This window comes from Dendropsophus ebraccatus, chromosome 4 (assembly GCF_027789765.1).
Source record: "Dendropsophus ebraccatus isolate aDenEbr1 chromosome 4, aDenEbr1.pat, whole genome shotgun sequence".
Classification (NCBI taxonomy): domain Eukaryota; kingdom Metazoa; phylum Chordata; class Amphibia; order Anura; family Hylidae; genus Dendropsophus; species Dendropsophus ebraccatus.
The window spans coordinates 95,161,269-95,185,169 of record NC_091457.1 but is presented as its reverse complement, the minus strand read 5'-3'; the positions used below and the strand labels follow the sequence as shown (position 1 = coordinate 95,185,169).

At 59.6% G+C, this 23,901-nt stretch overlaps 1 protein-coding gene across 1 annotated transcript in view; it reads right to left on the bottom strand.

The window, feature by feature from the left end:
- Positions 1–11,818, bottom strand: part of LOC138788439 (zinc finger CCHC domain-containing protein 14-like) — a 47,237-nt gene extending 35,419 nt beyond the window's left edge. Inside the window, exons 1-2 of the mRNA XM_069966297.1 lie at positions 11,148–11,818; positions 5,980–6,103 (exon numbers count right to left, since the gene is read on the bottom strand). Of these exons, the coding sequence (XP_069822398.1) occupies positions 5,980–6,103; positions 11,148–11,708 (685 nt within the window). The 5' untranslated portion in view covers positions 11,709–11,818. The remainder of the gene's footprint in view (positions 1–5,979; positions 6,104–11,147) is intronic.
- Between the last annotated feature and the right edge of the window lie 12,083 nt (positions 11,819–23,901).

Genomic DNA, 23,901 nt, shown 5'->3' with positions numbered 1-23,901 from the left:
TGAACAGGAGGCCCGACGGACCGGGACAATCCAGACTGGCCGGCGGCTTCCCCCAGAAGAGTTACGCCAGGCACAGGTAACCCGTTGTCCTGAGGACTAATCAGGGACCGGGCGCCTCAGTTCTCATTCCTCGGCGTATCCTTCCTGGGAGAGTGAGACTGCAGTCTCACTCTCCCTCTTCCTAGAAGACAGGAAACAGAACTGGAGTTTGGGGTCGGTCCTGCCCCTTTTAAAGCTTTCATCCTTGGCGGCTGTTTCCTGTCTTTTGGGAAGGGGAAGGACGCTCTCCAGGGGTGCTGTCATAGGGCGAATAGGGAAAACAGGCCTAGGTTTCACCCTGAGTATAAATACATTTAGAATCTATATTATTAACTATATGTATAATATGTACTGTTTTAGTGTCATTTTGTGCCATTTTGGTTGGTGGTGTGCCCCGGGATTTTTTAAGTATAAAAAGTGTGCCGCGGCTCAAAAAAGGTTGAAAATCACTGCTCTAATACACAAAAAAAAAGTGGGATATGTAAAAGTAAGTACTATACAATTGAACAAATGCAATTGGGCCAAGTGAATACGTGGGGTGAAAAGTAAGATGAGTGTGACCCCAAAAATCATCAATGTGAAAGTGAATATGATTGTGTACAAGGATGTGGTGATTAATAAAGAGTACCCTACAAACTAAACGTGCAAAAGAATAGAGTGCACGTGAAAAAATGAGTAAGAATAATAAAAAATATTAAGTGCATAGAAAATAATAAAAAATAAAAAAAAGGAAAGTGATAAGAGACGTAAGTATACAAGACATAAGTGTATAGGTGACATTTAAGTGTTTAAATAAGTTTGTATAAGTTATATTCGCCGTAGAACAACTTTGCGCTAGCATTTTCGTTTGTTATGCACAGTATATGGTTATTTATAAACAATGCGCTCACGTGACCGGGTGAGCTGCGATCTCCCTTACGTTTCCGTGCTTTTCACAGTGGCGTGCGCTCCACGGTCTTACGGGATCCACGGCAGGTAACCATTATCTTAATTATGGATGATATATATATATATACCACCATCAACTACCCCTGATTATAACTTCTGATAAAGTTATGGTGTCATAACGGAACGCATGGGGTGTAGGTGCTATGTGTCGGGGTGCTCTTGCTAATACAGTTATTTGTTTACATTTTGGAGCATTTCATTGATTTTGTATATACTTGGTATCATAACTTGATTTTTTTATTTCAAACTTATTGCATGTGTTGGCTCCATGTTATAGTGTATTAGTAGCAAGATTTGTTATATTAGGAGAATTTTTCCCACCTGGCAGATTACTAGTTGCTCTGTTTATTGTAGGGGCACTTGTGAAGTTCTATGTGGCCTTTTAGGCTTTTTTTTTTAAGTGGTTTTAACTATGTTTTGTTGATGTAGGTTTTTCAAATAAACAATTGCTATATAGTTGTGTATTTTTGAGTGTGCATATATCTGTGATTAGTCTAGTCGCTTTTCCTTTGTTGCCATAGATGCTCACAGTGTTATGTAAAGATCAAAGGTTTCGTACTCTCCCCAGCAATGAGAGAGTTAACCTGTCCACATAGCAGATTAAGGGTATACCCAGCAGCTGTTGGGGCAGCATGCCTTGGCTTGAATATCCAATTTATGATAACACTGTGGAGATCAGATAACAGGGCAGTAATGTAGCCTAGAGAAATACAGACTTTACAGACAAGGAATAAGACACAGAAGTTTGCAAGTTCTAGGAGGTTTTCTCTAAAGCCGCATCTATGGGGTATCACAATGACAAATGCCCCTTCCCCCATTAAAACTGTTTATAGAGATTACAGTGATATTGTCACCCCCTTTCCATATAAGAAGTTTTCAGCACCATTCTTAAGGATTTCTTTGTGGTCTCTCTGCTCAAAAATGCATGTTACTGTTGGTAAACAATGCCGTAGGGGCGGCACCTCCCCCGTGACCTCATTGCCGTCTATTCCCCACCACCTCCACATTCAGTGGAATAGGCAGGTCTAAAGGTCTAGGCCCCGCACCCTCTAGGTCAGCCCATTCCAATGGCTCCAGAGGGGGCAGGGCCTAGACGGTGACGACGTCACGGAGGGGTGCCGCCGATGTGGGCATTGATATGGGGTTCCACGGACATAAAGCCCTGCCCTTACACCACTGTCCACCAACAATAACATGCATTTCTGAGCGGAGAGACCACAAAGAAATCCTTTATACAGTAAGATATGAAATGACCACAATATAAGCTTAAGTGGTTGGCCATTTTATAGTAAAATAGTTCAGTCTACAGTATTAGTAAGTGTACTCACTGTATATACTGACAGCAGCTCCCTGTGTACATCATAGAGCTGATATCAGACTCCTCTCCTTAAGGCTGTACTGCCCTGCTCTGTGGTGCGTCTGACCATAAGATGGCCCACATGGAGGAGCATGTGACCATGCCCCGTCTCTAGTGTACTCCATAGGCATATGCAAACTCAGTGATGTGCTTCCAGCAGGTATAGATTAGTAACAAAGAGTTATGGAGGCAATCCTGGCGGCTGCTCCCTGCCCAACCCCGGTTTCTGACCATTTTTAAAAACTATGACCCAGATTTATCAATCTGCCAGAGACAAAAAATCTCTTATTTTGCACTAAACAACCAATTACCGCTCAGCTTTTATTTTAGCAGACCTCAATATGATAGGAAAGCTGAGCTGTCACTGACACTTGTGAACACACCCTAACAGTAGGTCTTCACAAAATATATATTCAAGGGTTTGAAGTGAATGTACAGCTAGATTTACTCAATAAACAGTTCCATATTTCCAACTGTAGTGGTGCAATCTATTCCTCATATTGCTGCCTGGGTCCTGAGATTTGTATATATACAAATTTGCTAGTTTGGTGGATTGAAGTCCCAGCAACCCCAGTTCACCAATATCTCCTCCCCTTAGTGATGCACCAGGTAAGGGAAAGACTTCGGAGCACTGGGGAAGAGATATCTGTGTACTAGGCCCGCTTCCAGTGCAACAAGCACATTTGCATATATACAAACCAAAGATCTTTGGAATGGCACTGCGCAGCTATACGAGAAATAGAGGGCACACTTACAATGTGGGCAGTGGCAACGATCAGGCTATATTGAGTAAATCTAATGGTATAATCGCTTTAAGGGTACAAACACACGCAGCAGATAATACGCAGCGTATATGCCATGTGTTTGTACCCTTATGCTGGTCAGTAAAAGATAAAATCTATAGCAGAAAATCCACAGCATACAGCGTGTGTGAACTCTCCTAATGTTGCATGCAATGATTGCAATAATTCTGCAGCATATATAGGGCGTGTAAATATAACCTAGGGTTACAATTACCGTTTTGTATTAACTAGGGATTACTATGCTACAGATGTGCTGTACTGTGTTTATTTGCATCAATACAAATCAAATGCATTGAAAACCAGTTGCATATCTGCTGCAGATTGGTTGCACATCTGATGCAAAAAATCCACATCTGCAACCGAACGGCCCCTGTGAATGCACCCTGAGGCTATTTTATCATGTACTTAAGGGGGGGATTTTCATCTGGTTAGGGAACAACCAAGATCAAAGGGAGGGGGGGCTTGATAGAAAATAAACAAAGCAACAGTGCAAATGAGTAGCCTGCAGCTTCATTCAGCCAAGATTTTGGGGTCCCCAGTGTTCAGACCCCTCCACTATCTTAGTTATGTCCTATCCTGTGGATACTCTGGACAAAGTATAGCTCCTCCAGATGGGAATACTTCTTTCATGTATCGCAGATTTCATGCTGTAGATGTTCAGCTATTTATTTTGATAAAATCTGCAGCAGATTTAGTACGTGACGAAATACCCAAACAGCAAGTTCACATGGGTGGGGTTTGTTATGGATTTCACCTGCATTTATTTTTACATATATACCAAAGCTAAAAATACATGGTGAATCAACAGCAAAATCTGCATTTGAAACATACAGAGGGAGTGTAACACATTACTATTGTCCCGGCCAAAAACATAGCTACAAGGCAGAGATTAGTGAGGAATTCACCTTAAGGGTGCCTTCACACCTAGCATCTCGCAGCGTAAACTACGCTGCGAGTCGGCTAGGTCCTGGCAGATCACTTTCATTACATACACGCAGCGGTCTGAACGACCGCTGTGTGTATGTAATTCTGCCGGCCCCTCTACCCCTTCAGCTGCCGCTCTGTATACATTACCTCTCCTCGCTGCACGGGTCCCGGCGTACTGCTCTCCCGCCCGGCCAATCAGTGTGTTGCCCTGCCGCAGCCACTGATTGGCCGGGCGGGAGAGCAGTACGCCGGGACCCGTGCATCGAGGAGAGGTAATGTATACGGAGCGGGAGCTGAAGGGGTTAAGGGGCCGGAAGAATTACATACACGCAGTGGTCGTTCAGACCGCTGCGTGTATGTAATGAAAGTGATCTGCCAGGACCTGGCAGACTCGCAGCATAATTTACACTTACGGTCTCAACGACCGCTGCGTGTATGTAATTCTGCCAGCCGCTTAACCCCTTCTGTTGCCGCCCGTCTCCTGCTCCGGCTCTGTATACATTACCTCTCCTCGCTGCACGGGGTCCCGGCGTACTGCTCTCCCGCCCGGCCAATCAGTGGCTGCGGCAGGGCAACACACTGATTGGCCGGGCGGGAGAGCAGTACGCCGGGACCCCGTGCAGCGAGGAGAGGTAATGTATACGGAGCGGGAGCCGGGCGGCAACAGAAGGGGTTAAGCGGCTGGCAGAATTACATATAAGCAGCGGTCGCTAAGACCGCTGCGTGTATGTAGTGAAAGTGAACTGCTAGGACCTAGCTAACTCGCAGCGTTATTAATGCTGCAAGTCGGTACGTGTGAAACTACCCTTAACATGATGCATCTCCAGGCAGGAGAGTCACTATCACTGCGGGCCATTTTTTTTTTGTTGAAAATTAGTACAGATTTACCACTGCACCAGAATTCAGAGGTAATTTGTGCCAAAAAACTGAAGCACCATGTGCGCACTTTAAGGGTGCCTTCATACATAACAAGTTAGCAGCAGCTTTCATGCCGCCAGTTTTGCAGCAAATACTTGGTACCATTATACTCTATAGCCCTGCCTTCTCACAGCACATTTTCATTCTGCTGCGAGTATGCATTGACAACCGTATTCAACTAATTAGCTGTTGTGCCGCTAAAAATGTAAACAGCCCATGTTTACCTGTCAGTGCTCCCTTGTCGCGCTCCTGCCTGAGTCTCCATCCCTGCTCACTGACGACTTGCTCAGTCAATCACTGGCTGCGGAGGGACAGCGCACTGACTGGCTGAGTGGGCTGTCTGTAAGAGGGGACCGAGACTAGGGCAGGAGCGCGGGCAGGTAAGCATGGGCTGTTGATATTTTTACTGGAACAGCATTTAATTAGTTAACTATGGTTGTCATTACATTCTTGCAGCAGAATGAAAATCCATAAGAGTGCAGGGCCATAGACCATAATGGCATTGCATGCAAACCAGTTACGTGTGAAGGCGCCCTAAGCCTAATAGTTAGTCTAAACTTAGAATAACCAATGTAAGAACACAACAGATCAACCAGCATGATACACCTTGATATATCCTGTGCATTTTTGTCAAGTCTACATTTACTTGGTTTTAATAAATATTGGCCAATTTTCCCTGCAGTGACACTGCCACTGCTCCTACTGAATTCTCCATATTGAAAACTGCTCATTACAGCACATCTCTCCGGAGACTAGTCCTGAGGGGTCCACAAGCAAGAAACCTTCCTTAAAATCTCTAACTAAAGAGGGGATTTATCAAGAGAAGCAATCAACGCCCTTCCCACTAACTTGGCAATGGTGAAAAGTTGCACATTGTAGGTAGCTTCTACTAGGAATAGAGGAAATTATTAAAATCAGCCCATTTGGAGGATTTTTGACAATTAGAAGTATATAACCCTGTGAATGGCTAAGAATGTCCAGTCTTACCTTTGGAGTACTTTCCGGAAGGCCTCTTGGGTATCGGATCTTCTATGGAATGTGCCGATGTGTATAGTGCATTTGCTAAACTGTTACCAACACTGCTTATTGAGGTCTCTGTTCTTGTAGTCATCTGTGAGACAGAGCAGATACAATACATCATGCAAGACAAGCCACTGGGAACAGTCACTGCCTGTGACATCAACTGGGAAGGATTACATTTTGGATTTTCTATTAGAAACATTGGGGACTGGTTTTATGTATATAAAGCTTAAAGGAGAAGTCCCATAAAACAAAACAAAAAACAGAAAGGCAGAGGGGTAAAGGGACATCATAAAGTATAAATTTTCACCCAGCAATCGGCTCCTCCTGCAGCAATGTCACACACCTAGATGGCTGAGCGGCAATCCATCAGCCAGGTGTGTGACGCTGCAGCTGGAGGAGCCAGGTGCTGGCTGAAAATGAAAGCCATCAGAGAGGTACAACGGAGGCACGGGGATAGGTAAGTATACTTTGTTTATTGTGTTCCCTCTCCCCCCGTCTTCCTGTATTTTTTTCGCAGCTCTGATAGACTCCATTCTATGGTTTGCCAGATTCCGCCGTCTGCCAAAAGAATTAACCCACTCATTCTACGGGCGAACGGCGCAATCTGGCAAACCATAGAATGAACCCTATGGTAGCAGCAGAGATGTGTGTGGCCGATAGATTCCGCAAGCAGGTGTGGGCTGCGGAATCTGTAACGGGTGTTCTGTCTGGATTCCGTAGTGTGCACATTCCCTTAAATTGAAAAGCATGACCTCATACAGCCCAGATGATTATGTCATCATTTACACAAAAAAACTCACATTAACTGTACCTTAAAACTATACCAGCTCATAGCCGGCATGAATTGCTATTTGTGGCTCGTAGAAAGCCACTGACATAATGTTTTTCTTAGAGGGATTGTTTAGGCTTAGAAAAGCATGGCTGCTTTCTTTGAGAAATGGCACCTACCAGTCCTGATTTTGCAGCTCAGTTCCACTGAGAACAGATGTGATGCTGTTTTTACAAGAATTCTCTCAGTAAAGTCAAATTATGTTGATGTATGTACCCCTAGAAATGTAAAGGGCTGCTGAATATGTTGGTGCTATATCAAATTATCATTATATATAAAGCAGCTGTGCTTTTTCTACTCCTGGATAACCCCTTTAAGAACAGAACATATAATGCCAGTCTTTGGTAAACTCACGCTTTTTGTTTAAAGGACACCTGTCACCCCCCGTGCTGGGGTGACAGGCTCCCGACCCAGTTAGATCCCCCTATACTTACGCGATCCCGCCGGGTCCCGCTTCCTGAGCCGGCTGGGTCCCGGAGATATCAGCTCCCGAAGCCCGGCGCGCGCGCTGACAGCAGAGTCAGATGCCCATAGAGAATGAATGGGGAGTCCGTCATTCTCTATGGGCATCGCGCGCCGGGCTTCAGGCGCTGAAATCTCCGTGACCCGACCGGCTCAGGAAGCGGGACCCGGCGGGATTATGTAAGTATAGGGGGATCTAACAGGGGGTCAGGAGCCTGTCACCCCGGCACGGGGGGTGACAGGTCCTCTTTAATGCCTCATTATTAAGATTTTTGCTTGCTCTGAGTGAATTAAAACATTCTTGTTTAGACCCAAAAGCTAAAAACCTGTTTATACCTAATACTCCTCACAGCTGAGGGACTGTTACATTGCATCAGTTTAGACAATCCTGTGTGAGTTACACATGAGCAGAACCGCTACCTCCTGGGAAGGTGCTAGATATCAGTGTAACTAGAAAGTGTCAGGAGTCCAGACTGTTAAAGTAGTCAAGATTATTTCTTGATGAGCCATGCTGCCAGGGCTCGGGGAGACAGGACATTAATGTATATTTACCTGCCCCGCACCGCTGCAGCGGCCAGTCCCCGGGCAGCCTGCTTCGCACTGTGGTCAGCGTTTTCCAACATCTGTTGATGTGCCGTTTCTATAGGAAATGGCCAGTCAGCAAGGACTCTATGCTCACCAGCCATTTCCCTGTGGGAATAGCACATCGGCAGAAGTTTTCAAAATGCTGACAGAGGAACAGAGTCGGCGGCCTGGGAACAGACTGCTGCGGAGGAGCAGGACAGGCAAGTACACATTACTGTCGTGTCCCCTGTAGCATCGCTAATTAAAGAATCGCTAATTAACTTTTCATATGTTGCTGCCCATGGTGAGACTAAATATCTATTCAGTCTCCTTTCCCCAGTTCTGAGCTGCTTCTTACTGCTAGGAACACAAAACTGTGTGAGCTTTTCTCTCCATATCCCCCTCCTCCTGCCTCCCTTCTGAGACAGCTGATGTAAACAAGTTCCTGGCAGGCTTTATCTGCAACTTTGTGGCTTCTCTGTAATGCTGGGAGGATTAATGTGAGGTCAAGTTGCTGATAAACTCACTGCGATTATCCTTCCCAGCATTACAAAGTTGTAGATAGGGACTTATTTACAGCAGCCATCTCGGAAGGGGGGGGGAGAGAAAAGCTCACACAGTTTTTTTTTTGTCTTCTCAGCAGAAAGCAGCAGCTTATAACTGGAAGAAGGAGACTCAATAGATAATAACAGGAATGAAAGAAATTGTTAGTCTCACCACGGGCAGCAACATATGAAACGTTATATTTTTATATTTGAATGGAATACCCCTTTAAAGTGATATTGTCCTTTATGTGCGGCTCCCTGCACCATCCACAAGCTTAGATGCTGCACATTTAATATATACCTGTATAACACTTGTCTGTGTCTACTTTCTGCTCTAAAATCACTTGGTTTTATCAGTGGACAGTGGCACCTAGCCGGGCTTCATGGCAATTGGGCTCCATCTCCTGCCTGGGTAGAGTGCCACAAAGCACCTAGGTGCCACTGTCCACTGATAAAATGAAGAAATTTTAGAGCAAAGGGAAGACACACACACACAAGTGTTATACAGGTATATATAGAATGTGCAGCATCTAAGCTTGTGGATGGTGTGGAGAACCACACATAGAATAAGGGAGGTGACAATATCACTAAGCATTTATACTGGACAACCCCTTTAAAGCTATAAAGCATTGTTTTGACTGGATACAACCGTAACAAAACAATGGTCACATTCACTGACAGCAGAGGACCTCAAAATGATCAGAAAATAAAAACACATAGGGGGAGATTCAACAAACTGGTGTAAATTAGAAGTGGCTCAGTTGCCCCTAGCAACCAGTCAGATTCCACCTTTCATTTCCAAAGAGTCTGTCGGGAATGAAAGGTGGAATCTGGTTGGTTGCTAGGGGCAACTGAGCCAGTTTCACTTTACACCATGTTTTATAAATCTCCCCCAAAATCTACTAGAAAATGGCAGAACCTTACTATACACACATTAACCTTTATTGCATCAAACTTGACACCAGATCAACTCAGCACTTATATATAATTTAGTTACTTAAAAAAGCTACAAAAACCTTATTTGGTTTACCAACATGGAAGTGATATGGTTCATCAGGAAGGGATTTGTACAGCACAGAACTAGTGATGTTCTCAATCTTTCCACTCACATGTGGTGTGAGCAGAAATATTTAAAGGGAAATTCCCTCTAATTGCGGCCAGCTCTGCTATATTTATACAGCAGAATGGAAGCACAGGAAGCGAAGTGACCATTACTCCTGTATACCTGCAGGCACTCTCCCCCAGTGCTATCTATAGAAGGCTTTGCCTGACTGCCAAGTAAGTGACATTTCACTGATAAGCCCCCAGCAAGACACAAATTGATCATGGCCGCCTCTTACACCAAGGTCAGCAGGTGGCAAGTGTGTGACCACAGGCTGTGACAATCACCCTGGAATTCACTGTGGGCAGTCACAGGCCTGGGGTGAATATGCCAGGCTGTGTCCTCACCTGACATTTGGGTTCACACTGAGCTCTGTAACCAATCCCACTGAATTCAAGGAAAGACTGCAGCAAATCAAGTGACAGCGGCCGCATGTGCTGGTGAATAAACTGAAAGACAGGGGGCTGGTAGGTAGACCCACAAAAGGCAGCTGGAGGGGGTATTGTGACAGGCACCATAGCAAAAGAAGCAGGGTAAAAAGGTGCCCAAAGGGGGGGCAAAGTGGTACGCTGCCAGACAGAGGAGAGGCACAGCAACAGGCAGGCAGAGAGGTGGGCACTAAAAATGACTCCAGCAGGGGCACAGGCAGGGTGAGTGGCATAGTGACAGGCAGATGAGGTGGGGATACAGTGACAGGCAGGGTGAGTGGCATAGTGACAGGCAGATAAGGTGGGGGTACAGTGACAGGCAGCCAGGCAGGGTGAGTGGCATAGTGACAGGCAGATGAGGTGGGGATACAGTGACAGGCAGCCAGGCAGGGTGAGTGGCATAGTGACAGGCAGATGAGGTGGGGATACAGTGAAAGGCAGACAGGCAGGGTGAGTGGCATAGTGACAGGCAGATGAGGTGGGGGTACAGTGACAGGAAGCCAGGCAGGGTGAGTGGCATAGTGACAGGCAGATGAGGTGGGGATATAGTGACAGGCAGCCAGGCAGGGTGAGTGGTATAGTGACAGGCAGACAAGGTGGGGGTACAGTGACAGGCAGGGTGAGTGGCATAGTGACAGGCAGATAAGGTGGGGGTACAGTGACAGGCAGGGTGAGTGGCATAGTGACAGGCAGATGAGGTGGGGATACAGTGACAGGCAGGGTGAGTGGCATAGTGACAGGCAGATGAGGTGGGGATCGGTGACAGGCAGCCAGGCAGGGTGAGTGGCATAGTGACAGGCAGATGAGGTGGGGGTACAGTGACAGGCAGGGTGAGTGGCATAGTGACAGGCATATGAGGTGCGGGTACAGTGACAGGCAGCCAGGCAGGGTGAGTGGCATAGTGACAGGCAGATGAGGTGGGGGTACAGTGACAGGCAGGGTGAGTGGCATAGTGACAGGCAGATGAGGTGGGGGTACAGTGACAGGCAGGGTGAGTGGCATAGTGACAGGCAGATGAGGTGGGGATCGGTGACAGGCAGGGTGAGTGGCATAGTGACAGGCAGTGGTAGGAGGAGGGGGTAACAGTGACAGGCAGGGTGAGTGGCATAGTGACAGGCAGTGGTAGGAGGAGGGGGTAACAGTGACAGGCCTCTGGAGGGGCAGAATGACATGTAGCTTGGTGGGTGCACAGTAACAGTTACCTTGGTGCAGCCCTTGCTGCTGCTGACAGTGGTGGTGGGCAGGGTTGGGGGCCCCGAGCTGGCACCGTGCCTCCCCTGGATGTGGGCCAGCTCCTTGCGCAGCAGCTGCTTCTGGTGGAAGCTGAAGGCCGGGTGGTTGGTGGCCATGGTGAAGAGCAGCAGGAACTCGTCCCCGGTGCGGCCCTCATTGAGCTGCAGGCCCAGGTTGTTGATGATGGAGTCGATGTGGGTGAGGGTCCGGCACAGCACGCCCGCCGCCTCCCGGTTGTCGGAGGCCAGCAGCGCCAGGGACACGAGCAGCTTGCTCCGGACCACCTCGTCCGCCAGGTTGGTGAGGCTGCCCAGGTCGGCCGGGTTGTTGGCCTTGATGTCGGAGTCCCGCAGCGAGTGGTAGTCCTTGCGGGCCAGGTCCTCCAGGCAGGAGCCCAGGAAGCGCAGCTCCAGCGGGAGGCACAGGTCCAGCAGGCCGCACAGGAACTCGATGCGCTGGGAGGAGGAGAGCTCGGAGAACCAGCGGTACACGCCGTCCCTCTGCAGGGGGCAGCGCTGCTTCTCCACCATGGTGCCCCGGGACACACCCGGCGGCGGCTGCTGAGCCCCAGCTCTCTGCGATGCACCGAATCGCCGCCTCCCGCTCCGGCTGGGCCCGCCTCCTCCGCTCCCGCCCTCCCTCCGGGGCTGCTGAGCGCTGCTGAGCGCTGCTGAGCGCTGCTGCTGCGATCTCACCGAGCCGGCCCCGTCTGCTGCATCCTCCGCTCACCGAGCTGCGGTCATGACACCTGCGGGGACAAGAAGACTTGTAAGGGCGGCTGGAGAGCACCGGGGAGCACCGGCTATACAGCGACCTCTAACATCACCGTATACACGGGTCCCCAACTGACGGACCGTCACTGGAGTGCCGGCGCCAGGACAAGGGAAGAGCGGCCTCTTGTGACCGTTGCCGTGCGGCCACGAGAAGAGGAGACGCTGGACCCAGGTGAGTATAAGTGTTGTTTTTTAATGCTATATGGGAGGGGGAGCTCACAGGGGGGCTATATACTATATAGCTCACATGAGGGGGCTATATACTACTGGGGGGAGCTCACAGGGGGGCTATATACTACTGGATTAAGCTCACGGGGGCTATATACTACTGGGGGGAGCTCACAGGGGGGCTATATACTACTGGAGGAAGCTCACGGGGGCTATATACTACTGGGGGGAGCTCACGGGGGGCTATATACTACTGGGGGGAGCTCACGGGGGGCTATATACTACTGGGGGGAGCTCACAGGGGGCTATATACTACTGGGGGGAGCTCACAGGGGCTATATACTACTGGAGGAAGCTCACGGGGGGCTATATAATACTGGAGAAAGCTCACAGAGAGGCTATATACTACAGGGTGGGCTATATACTACTGGGGGAAGCTCACAGGGGGGGCTATATACTACTGTAGGGAGCTCACAGGAGGGGCGCTATATACTACTGTGGGGAGCTCACGGGGGGCTATGTACTACTGTGGTGAGCTCAAAGGGGGGGCTATATACTACTGGGGGGAGCTCACAGGAGGGGGGCTATATACTACTGTGGGGAGCTCACAGGAGGGGGGCTATATACTACTGTGGGGAGCTCACAGGGGGGGCTATATACTACTGTGGGGAGCTCACAGGGGGGGCTATATACTACTGTGGGGAGCTCACATGAGGGGGCTATATACTACTATATACTACTGGGGGGAGCTCAAAGGGGGGGCTATATACTACTGGGGGGAGCTCACATGAGGGGGCTATATACTACTGGGGGGAGCTCACAGGGGGGCTATATACTACTGGAGGAAGCTCACGGGGGCTATATACTACTGGGGGGAGCTCACAGGGGGCTATATACTACTGGGGGGAGCTCACAGGGGCTATATACTACTGGAGGAAGCTCACGGGGGCTATATAATACTGGAGAAAGCTCACAGAGAGGCTATATACTACAGGGTGGGCTATATACTACTGGGGGAAGCTCACAGGGGGGGCTATATACTACTGTAGGGAGCTCACAGGAGGGGCGCTATATACTACTGTGGGGAGCTCACAGGGGGGGCTATATACTACTGTGGTGAGCTCACAGGGGGGGCTATATACTACTGTGGGGAGCTCACAGGAGGGGGGCTATATACTACTGTGGGGAGCTCACAGGGGGGGCTATATACTACTGTGGGGAGCTCACAGGGGGGGCTATATACTACTGTGGGGAGCTCACAGGGGGGGCTATATACTACTGTGGGGAGCTCACATGAGGGGGCTATATACTACTATATACTACTGGGGGGAGCTCAAAGGGGGGGCTATATACTACTGGGGGGAGCTCACATGAGGGGGCTATATACTACTGGGGGGAGCTCACAGGGGGGCTATATACTACTGGAGGAAGCTCACGGGGGCTATATACTACTGGGGGGAGCTCACAGGGGGCTATATACTACTGGGGGGAGCTCACAGGGGCTATATACTACTGGAGGAAGCTCACGGGGGCTATATAATACTGGAGAAAGCTCACAGAGAGGCTATATACTACAGGGTGGGCTATATACTACTGGGGGAAGCTCACAGGGGGGGCTATATACTACTGTAGGGAGCTCACAGGAGGGGCGCTATATACTACTGTGGGGAGCTCACAGGGGGGGCTATGTACTACTGTGGTGAGCTCAAAGGGGGGGCTATATACTACTGGGGGGAGCTCACAGGAGGGGGGCTATATACTACTGTGGGGAGCTCACAGGAGGGGGGCTATATACTACTGTGGGGAGCTCACAGGGGGGGCTATATACTACTGTGGGGAGCTCACAGGGGGGGCTATATACTACTGTGGGGAGCTCACATGAGGGGGCTATATACTACTATATACTACTGGGGGGAGCTCAAAGGGGGGGCTATATACTACTGGGGGGAGCTCACATGAGGGGGCTATATACTACTGGGGGGAGCTCACAGGGGGGCTATATACTACTAGAGGAAGCCCACAGGGGGGGCTATATACTACTGGAGGAAGCTCACAGGGGGGGGCTATATACCACTGGAGGAAGCTCACAGGGGGGGCTATATACTACTGGGGGAAGCTCCCAGGGTGGGGCTATATACTACTGGGGGAAGCTCACAGGGGGGGCTATATACTACTGGGGGGAGCTCACATGAGGGGGCTATATACTACTGGGGGGAGCTCACAGGGGGGCTATATACTACTAGAGGAAGCCCACAGGGGGGGCTATATACTACTGGAGGAAGCTCACAGGGGGGGGCTATATACCACTGGAGGAAGCTCACAGGGGGGGCTATATACTACTGGGGGAAGCTCCCAGGGTGGGGCTATATACCACTGGAGGAAGCTCACAGGGGGGGCTATATACTACTGGGGGAAGCTCCCAGGGTGGGGCTATATACTACTGGGGGAAGCTCACAGGGGGCTATATACTACTGGGGGGAGCGCACAGGGGGGCTTTATAAGGGCTGGTAATAGAGAAAATATGCCAGTTTTCCCACTAATAAGTATCAATTTTGTATGTAAATAGTTCAACAACGTTTGTGAAAAGTAACAAAACAACACATTACCTACTGATGTTCAGCTCTGACCTTCACCTGACAATAGACCCCGGTAAGTTGACCTTCACTAAAAGGTGTTGAGTACCCTATATATGTATATATATATTTAACAATTTTTATCTTCAGAACCTCCAAAACAAAATGGATCTGCAATGGTGCCCCCTGAGGGAAGCTCTGCAGCAATTCTGCCCAACCTGTCACCACCACGGCAAAGTAAATAAGTAAAAGCCTGGGCTTGCCTGACAATGAGCCTCTATACCCAGGTGCATTCTGGGAGAACTAGACACATCTGGACCCACCAGATAGCTCCAGTTTCTGAGCTAGAAGGGCGCTATGGAACAGTCTATACCAAGCAAGGAGGGTGGCACAGATGAACACATTACTGGCGGATTTTGATACACCCGATTCTATTACGTTATCATCACCTTCTGGACGCCCGTATTCTGGTCAGTAACAAATCACAGATCATGAGCTCAACTAATCACTAGCGCCAGCCAGCTCTCTTCTATAAGGAATGGTTCTATCCTCGTCCTGCTTGTATTTGATTAGTAGTCAAGCAGACGAATAAGACATAACTGTAGGGGCGGGGCACGGTAGAGCCCTCCCCTTTTGATAGGAAGCCTCGACAATCCACGACAGCAAAAAAAGATTAACATAACTGTTGACCAGTCACATGTGGCGCTTTCACAATGTGGGCTGTTCTACCTTTGCAGCTAGCCAATGTCGCAGCCTGACACAGCAGACTGTGGGCGGGTCATCGTGTCACCATTGGGGCGCCAATCGTTCAGTTGTAGCGGTGTGAGGGTGACTGTAAAATAACAGCGAGTAACGGCAACTCTGGGAACTCTGCATCCGGGTCAGGACAGACGTTGCTCCTCGTTTTCCTGGGGAGCTGTCACGTCAGCTGGGGTCGGTGGTTGTTGTGCTTGTCTTCTCCCGACACGGTCATCCAGACAGACACCCGTCAAGAAGGGAGCGGGCAACGTCTCACCCGCAGCTGGGAGGAACGTCAGAAGAAAGGGAGGTCGGGAGTGGTGACAGCTCCTGACCCATTACATAATTGTCACCTAAACCCCGCCCAGTAGCTACTGGTGAGTAATGGTGATAGGGACTGCACACAGCTGGGGGATATTCCTACAGGACTCATTATATGGGATGGAATGTAAAACGGCTGTATAGTCTAGAATGTAATACTACCTGTTATATAACGGCCGTATACTGTGTGAGCTAGAGTGGCTGTATATTCTGGTATGGTCCTGTAATGTACTGCATAATATATAACGGCTGTATACTGTGTGAGCTAGAACGGCTGTATATTCTGGTATGGTCCTGTAATGTACTGCATAATATATAACGGCTGTATACTGTGTGAGCTAGAACGGCTGTATAGTCTGGTATGGTCCTGTAATGTACTGCATAATATATAACGGCTGTATACTGTGTGAGCTAGAACGGCTGTATAGTCTGGAATGTAACATACTGCAGGATATATAATAATAATAAATTTTATTTATATAGTGGCAACAGATTCCGCAGCACTTTACAAATCTGGCGGTAGATAGATAGACAAAAATCAGACATTACAGAGATACATATAATTATACATACATGAGGAATGAGAGCCCTGCTTGCATGCATGAGCTTACATACTATCAGGAGGGGGTGCGAGACAAAATGGCAGAGGGGCAAAGTGCTTATTGTTCTTATGGTCCGGCCATCTTATAAAAAAGGCAGTGCAGGTAAGGGGGTTGAATCTGTCACCAGCCAATGCCTGCATGCACAGGTCTAAGTGCTTGAATGCTTGGCGTGTGTGTGTGTATGTATGTATGTATGTATGTATGTGTCTGTGTGTGTGCGCGTGGTGGAGGTGTGTGTGTGTGAGGTGGGGGGGGGGGGTTGAGGGTAGCTGTTAAATTAGGGAACCTGGTAAGCCTGCTAAACAGATGTGCTTTGAGGGCACGTTTGAAGCTTTGTGTATTGGAGATGAGCTGACAGTCTTGGGTAATGCAGTCCATAGAACTGGTGCAGCTCGGGTGAAGTCCTGGAGATGGGAGTGAGAGGTGCGGATTAACCCCACTGTTTTGTTCGGTTCTACTATACACATATAATGTTCTGGTCATTTTTGACCGGGCCTATTAAAGTCTGGATTTTTTAACAAATTTAAGTGTTTTATTTAAATTTTTTTGCACTATTATATTGTGTGTGAACATGGTTGTTCATAAACAAATTAAAAATAAAATCAAAAACTTAATTTTTATTTTTTGTGTCAAAAAATGTTACATGGCCTTATAGCATTATTCATGTATTTGCACATTTGCAAAAAAAAAAATGGGTCTAGTTCGCGCCATAACTCAAATGCATTGTACGCCGACACATCAAGAATGTTATAAAAAACAACCATTGGCCTATGAGTTGATCTAGAGCAGTGTTTCTCAACCTTTTCGAGCCAAGTACCCCAATGCGACGAGGTGCTGAAGCCGAGTACCCCCAAGGATGCAATCCATTAAAAACATTGCCTTAGGGTAGATTCACACATACTTTTCGCAGCAAAATCTGCTGTGACACTCTGTATGGCCTATTTAACTAGTTAGCTGCCGGGCCTTGAACAGATCATGCTTACCTGCCCGCACTCCTATCTGCTTCTAAGCCTCTGAGGTCATTGACAGGCCATCAGAGAGCCGTGAGCCAGAGAAGCAGGTGGAAGTGTGGGCAGGTAAGCATGATATTGTCCCTTTCAGCTAGGTATGCTTCTGGAGCCAGATATGTCCCCTGCAACCGAATACATCCTTTCCAGCCACATATACCCCTTTCAGCTAGATATGCCTCTTGCAGCCAGATATGTCCCATGGAGCCAAATGTGCCCCCCTGGAGTCAGATATGTTTCTAGATGCTAGGTGTGTCCCCGTAGGTGGATATGTCGGATTTGTTCCCTGAAGCTTCATATGCCCCTTTCCGCCAGATCCATCCCATGGGGTTAGACATGTCCCCCTGCAGCCAGACACCTCCTTCTTCGTAGCCACATACCTTCCCCCATGTAGCCAGAGAAGTCCTTCCATGTAGTCAGATATCTCCCCATGTTGTCAAGATGCCTCCTTCTATGCAGCCAGACACTTCCCCCCAATATACACAGATACCTTCCCCATGTAGCTAGATACTTTCTCATTGCTGCCAAATATGTCCTCATGTAGTCAGATACCTCCCCATGTTTTCTTCTCCATCTGGCCCAGACCACCATGATGACTTCTTACAGCTACAATTCATCTGTTGCCAGACAAACATCTTAAGCTCCTGACTTTTACTTTAACTTCCTTCTTTTTTTTTCCTACTTACAGGCTCCCATACAGTAGTAATTCTGCTTTTTGGTATACACTACAATTAAGTGACTAGGTGTGTGGATTGTATAGTAATAATGCCACCTGCTGTGCCCTCCATATAGTAATAATGCTTCTTGCTGTTCCATCCATATAGTAATATTGTCTCCTGCTGTGCCCCAATATAGTAAAAATGTCCCCTACTGTGTTCCCATACAGTAATAATGTCTCCTCCTGTGCCCTCCATATAGTAATAAGGACCCCTGCTGTACCCCCATATAGTAATAATACCCCCTACTTTGCCTCCATATAGTAATATTGCCCCCTGTTAAGTCCTCACCTGCTATGTCCCCATAGTAAATGTCCCCTACCCTTCTGTGCCCCCATAATACTGCCCTGAGCCCCATAGCAAAGCCCACCATTCCACTCTCCCCGCTCCAACACAAAAAAAGTCATACTCATCTGGGCATGGAGCGGGCCTTCCTCTCTTCTCCAGCCTCCGAGCCACGGGAAAAATCACGTTCAAGCTCGGCGCTGCAGAGTGAGGTCAGAGGGGAGAGAGGAAGGAAAGGGGGTGAGGGGGAGACAGGATGTAAAGGGGGAGATGAAGAGAAAAGAGGTAAAGGGGGAGAGAGGAGGAGGTGAGGGGGAGAGAGGAAAGGGGAGGTGATGGTGGAGAGAACAAGAGAGGAGTGAGGGGGGAGGGTGGGGGGGGGGGGGGGGGGGGGGGGGGGGGGGGGGGGGGGGGGGGGGGGGGGGTGGGGGGGGGGGGGGGGGGGGGGGGGGGGGGGGGGGGGGGGGGGGGGGGGGGGGGGGGGGGGGGGGGGGGGGGGGGGGGGGGGGGGGGGGTGGGGGGGGGGGGGGGGGGGGGGGGGGGGGGGGGGGGGGGGGGGGGGGGGGGGGGGGGGGGGGGGGGGGGGGGGGGGGGGGGGGGGGGGGGGGGGGGGGGGGGGGGGGGGGGGGGGGGGGGGGGGGGGGGGGGGGGGGGGGGGGGGGGGGGGGGGGGGGGGGGGGGGGGGGGGGGGGGGGGGGGGGGGGGGGGGGGGGGGGGGGGGGGGGGGGGGGGGGGGGGGGGGGGGGGGGGGGGGGGGGGGGGGGGGGGGGGGGGGGGGGGGGGGGGGGGGGGGGGGGGGGGGGGGGGGGGGGGGGGGGGGGGGGGGGGGGGGGGGGGGGGGGGGGGGGGGGGGGGGGGGGGGGGGGGGGGGGGGGGGGGGGGGGGGGGGGGGGGGGGGGGGGGGGGGGGGGGGGGGGGGGGGGGGGGGGGGGGGGGGGGGGGGGGGGGGGGGGGGGGGGGGGGGGGGGGGGGGGGGGGGGGGGGGGGGGGGGGGGGGGGGGGGGGGGGGGGGGGGGGGGGGGGGGGGGGGGGGGGGGGGGGGGGGGGGGGGGGGGGGGGGGGGGGGGGGGGGGGGGGGGGGGGGGGGGGGGGGGGGGGGGGGGGGGGGGGGGGGGGGGGGGGGGGGGGGGGGGGGGGGGGGGGGGGGGGGGGGGGGGGGGGGGGGGGGGGGGGGGGGGGGGGGGGGGGGGGGGGGGGGGGGGGGGGGGGGGGGGGGGGGGGGGGGGGGGGGGGGGGGGGGGGGGGGGGGGGGGGGGGGGGGGGGGGGGGGGGGGGGGGGGGGGGGGGGGGGGGGGGGGGGGGGGGGGGGGGGGGGGGGGGGGGGGGGGGGGGGGGGGGGGGGGGGGGGGGGGGGGGGGGGGGGGGGGGGGGGGGGGGGGGGGGGGGGGGGGGGGGGGGGGGGGGGGGGGGGGGGGGGGGGGGGGGGGGGGGGGGGGGGGGGGGGGGGGGGGGGGGGGGGGGGGGGGGGGGGGGGGGGGGGGGGGGGGGGGGGGGGGGGGGGGGGGGGGGGGGGGGGGGGGGGGGGGGGGGGGGGGGGGGGGGGGGGGGGGGGGGGGGGGGGGGGGGGGGGGGGGGGGGGGGGGGGGGGGGGGGGGGGGGGGGGGGGGGGGGGGGGGGGGGGGGGGGGGGGGGGGGGGGGGGGGGGGGGGGGGGGGGGGGGGGGGGGGGGGGGGGGGGGGGGGGGGGGGGGGGGGGGGGGGGGGGGGGGGGGGGGGGGGGGGGGGGGGGGGGGGGGGGGGGGGGGGGGGGGGGGGGGGGGGGGGGGGGGGGGGGGGGGGGGGGGGGGGGGGGGGGGGGGGGGGGGGGGGGGGGGGGGGGGGGGGGGGGGGGGGGGGGGGGGGGGGGGGGGGGGGGGGGGGGGGGGGGGGGGGGGGGGGGGGGGGGGGGGGGGGGGGGGGGGGGGGGGGGGGGGGGGGGGGGGGGGGGGGGGGGGGGGGGGGGGGGGGGGGGGGGGGGGGGGGGGGGGGGGGGGGGGGGGGGGGGGGGGGGGGGGGGGGGGGGGGGGGGGGGGGGGGGGGGGGGGGGGGGGGGGGGGGGGGGGGGGGGGGGGGGGGGGGGGGGGGGGGGGGGGGGGGGGGGGGGGGGGGGGGGGGGGGGGGGGGGGGGGGGGGGGGGGGGGGGGGGGGGGGGGGGGGGGGGGGGGGGGGGGGGGGGGGGGGGGGGGGGGGGGGGGGGGGGGGGGGGGGGGGGGGGGGGGGGGGGGGGGGGGGGGGGGGGGGGGGGGGGGGGGGGGGGGGGGGGGGGGGGGGGGGGGGGGGGGGGGGGGGGGGGGGGGGGGGGGGGGGGGGGGGGGGGGGGGGGGGGGGGGGGGGGGGGGGGGGGGGGGGGGGGGGGGGGGGGGGGGGGGGGGGGGGGGGGGGGGGGGGGGGGGGGGGGGGGGGGGGGGGGGGGGGGGGGGGGGGGGGGGGGGGGGGGGGGGGGGGGGGGGGGGGGGGGGGGGGGGGGGGGGGGGGGGGGGGGGGGGGGGGGGGGGGGGGGGGGGGGGGGGGGGGGGGGGGGGGGGGGGGGGGGGGGGGGGGGGGGGGGGGGGGGGGGGGGGGGGGGGGGGGGGGGGGGGGGGGGGGGGGGGGGGGGGGGGGGGGGGGGGGGGGGGGGGGGGGGGGGGGGGGGGGGGGGGGGGGGGGGGGGGGGGGGGGGGGGGGGGGGGGGGGGGGGGGGGGGGGGGGGGGGGGGGGGGGGGGGGGGGGGGGGGGGGGGGGGGGGGGGGGGGGGGGGGGGGGGGGGGGGGGGGGGGGGGGGGGGGGGGGGGGGGGGGGGGGGGGGGGGGGGGGGGGGGGGGGGGGGGGGGGGGGGGGGGGGGGGGGGGGGGGGGGGGGGGGGGGGGGGGGGGGGGGGGGGGGGGGGGGGGGGGGGGGGGGGGGGGGGGGGGGGGGGGGGGGGGGGGGGGGGGGGGGGGGGGGGGGGGGGGGGGGGGGGGGGGGGGGGGGGGGGGGGGGGGGGGGGGGGGGGGGGGGGGGGGGGGGGGGGGGGGGGGGGGGGGGGGGGGGGGGGGGGGGGGGGGGGGGGGGGGGGGGGGGGGGGGGGGGGGGGGGGGGGGGGGGGGGGGGGGGGGGGGGGGGGGGGGGGGGGGGGGGGGGGGGGGGGGGGGGGGGGGGGGGGGGGGGGGGGGGGGGGGGGGGGGGGGGGGGGGGGGGGGGGGGGGGGGGGGGGGGGGGGGGGGGGGGGGGGGGGGGGGGGGGGGGGGGGGGGGGGGGGGGGGGGGGGGGGGGGGGGGGGGGGGGGGGGGGGGGGGGGGGGGGGGGGGGGGGGGGGGGGGGGGGGGGGGGGGGGGGGGGGGGGGGGGGGGGGGGGGGGGGGGGGGGGGGGGGGGGGGGGGGGGGGGGGGGGGGGGGGGGGGGGGGGGGGGGGGGGGGGGGGGGGGGGGGGGGGGGGGGGGGGGGGGGGGGGGGGGGGGGGGGGGGGGGGGGGGGGGGGGGGGGGGGGGGGGGGGGGGGGGGGGGGGGGGGGGGGGGGGGGGGGGGGGGGGGGGGGGGGGGGGGGGGGGGGGGGGGGGGGGGGGGGGGGGGGGGGGGGGGGGGGGGGGGGGGGGGGGGGGGGGGGGGGGGGGGGGGGGGGGGGGGGGGGGGGGGGGGGGGGGGGGGGGGGGGGGGGGGGGGGGGGGGGGGGGGGGGGGGGGGGGGGGGGGGGGGGGGGGGGGGGGGGGGGGGGGGGGGGGGGGGGGGGGGGGGGGGGGGGGGGGGGGGGGGGGGGGGGGGGGGGGGGGGGGGGGGGGGGGGGGGGGGGGGGGGGGGGGGGGGGGGGGGGGGGGGGGGGGGGGGGGGGGGGGGGGGGGGGGGGGGGGGGGGGGGGGGGGGGGGGGGGGGGGGGGGGGGGGGGGGGGGGGGGGGGGGGGGGGGGGGGGGGGGGGGGGGGGGGGGGGGGGGGGGGGGGGGGGGGGGGGGGGGGGGGGGGGGGGGGGGGGGGGGGGGGGGGGGGGGGGGGGGGGGGGGGGGGGGGGGGGGGGGGGGGGGGGGGGGGGGGGGGGGGGGGGGGGGGGGGGGGGGGGGGGGGGGGGGGGGGGGGGGGGGGGGGGGGGGGGGGGGGGGGGGGGGGGGGGGGGGGGGGGGGGGGGGGGGGGGGGGGGGGGGGGGGGGGGGGGGGGGGGGGGGGGGGGGGGGGGGGGGGGGGGGGGGGGGGGGGGGGGGGGGGGGGGGGGGGGGGGGGGGGGGGGGGGGGGGGGGGGGGGGGGGGGGGGGGGGGGGGGGGGGGGGGGGGGGGGGGGGGGGGGGGGGGGGGGGGGGGGGGGGGGGGGGGGGGGGGGGGGGGGGGGGGGGGGGGGGGGGGGGGGGGGGGGGGGGGGGGGGGGGGGGGGGGGGGGGGGGGGGGGGGGGGGGGGGGGGGGGGGGGGGGGGGGGGGGGGGGGGGGGGGGGGGGGGGGGGGGGGGGGGGGGGGGGGGGGGGGGGGGGGGGGGGGGGGGGGGGGGGGGGGGGGGGGGGGGGGGGGGGGGGGGGGGGGGGGGGGGGGGGGGGGGGGGGGGGGGGGGGGGGGGGGGGGGGGGGGGGGGGGGGGGGGGGGGGGGGGGGGGGGGGGGGGGGGGGGGGGGGGGGGGGGGGGGGGGGGGGGGGGGGGGGGGGGGGGGGGGGGGGGGGGGGGGGGGGGGGGGGGGGGGGGGGGGGGGGGGGGGGGGGGGGGGGGGGGGGGGGGGGGGGGGGGGGGGGGGGGGGGGGGGGGGGGGGGGGGGGGGGGGGGGGGGGGGGGGGGGGGGGGGGGGGGGGGGGGGGGGGGGGGGGGGGGGGGGGGGGGGGGGGGGGGGGGGGGGGGGGGGGGGGGGGGGGGGGGGGGGGGGGGGGGGGGGGGGGGGGGGGGGGGGGGGGGGGGGGGGGGGGGGGGGGGGGGGGGGGGGGGGGGGGGGGGGGGGGGGGGGGGGGGGGGGGGGGGGGGGGGGGGGGGGGGGGGGGGGGGGGGGGGGGGGGGGGGGGGGGGGGGGGGGGGGGGGGGGGGGGGGGGGGGGGGGGGGGGGGGGGGGGGGGGGGGGGGGGGGGGGGGGGGGGGGGGGGGGGGGGGGGGGGGGGGGGGGGGGGGGGGGGGGGGGGGGGGGGGGGGGGGGGGGGGGGGGGGGGGGGGGGGGGGGGGGGGGGGGGGGGGGGGGGGGGGGGGGGGGGGGGGGGGGGGGGGGGGGGGGGGGGGGGGGGGGGGGGGGGGGGGGGGGGGGGGGGGGGGGGGGGGGGGGGGGGGGGGGGGGGGGGGGGGGGGGGGGGGGGGGGGGGGGGGGGGGGGGGGGGGGGGGGGGGGGGGGGGGGGGGGGGGGGGGGGGGGGGGGGGGGGGGGGGGGGGGGGGGGGGGGGGGGGGGGGGGGGGGGGGGGGGGGGGGGGGGGGGGGGGGGGGGGGGGGGGGGGGGGGGGGGGGGGGGGGGGGGGGGGGGGGGGGGGGGGGGGGGGGGGGGGGGGGGGGGGGGGGGGGGGGGGGGGGGGGGGGGGGGGGGGGGGGGGGGGGGGGGGGGGGGGGGGGGGGGGGGGGGGGGGGGGGGGGGGGGGGGGGGGGGGGGGGGGGGGGGGGGGGGGGGGGGGGGGGGGGGGGGGGGGGGGGGGGGGGGGGGGGGGGGGGGGGGGGGGGGGGGGG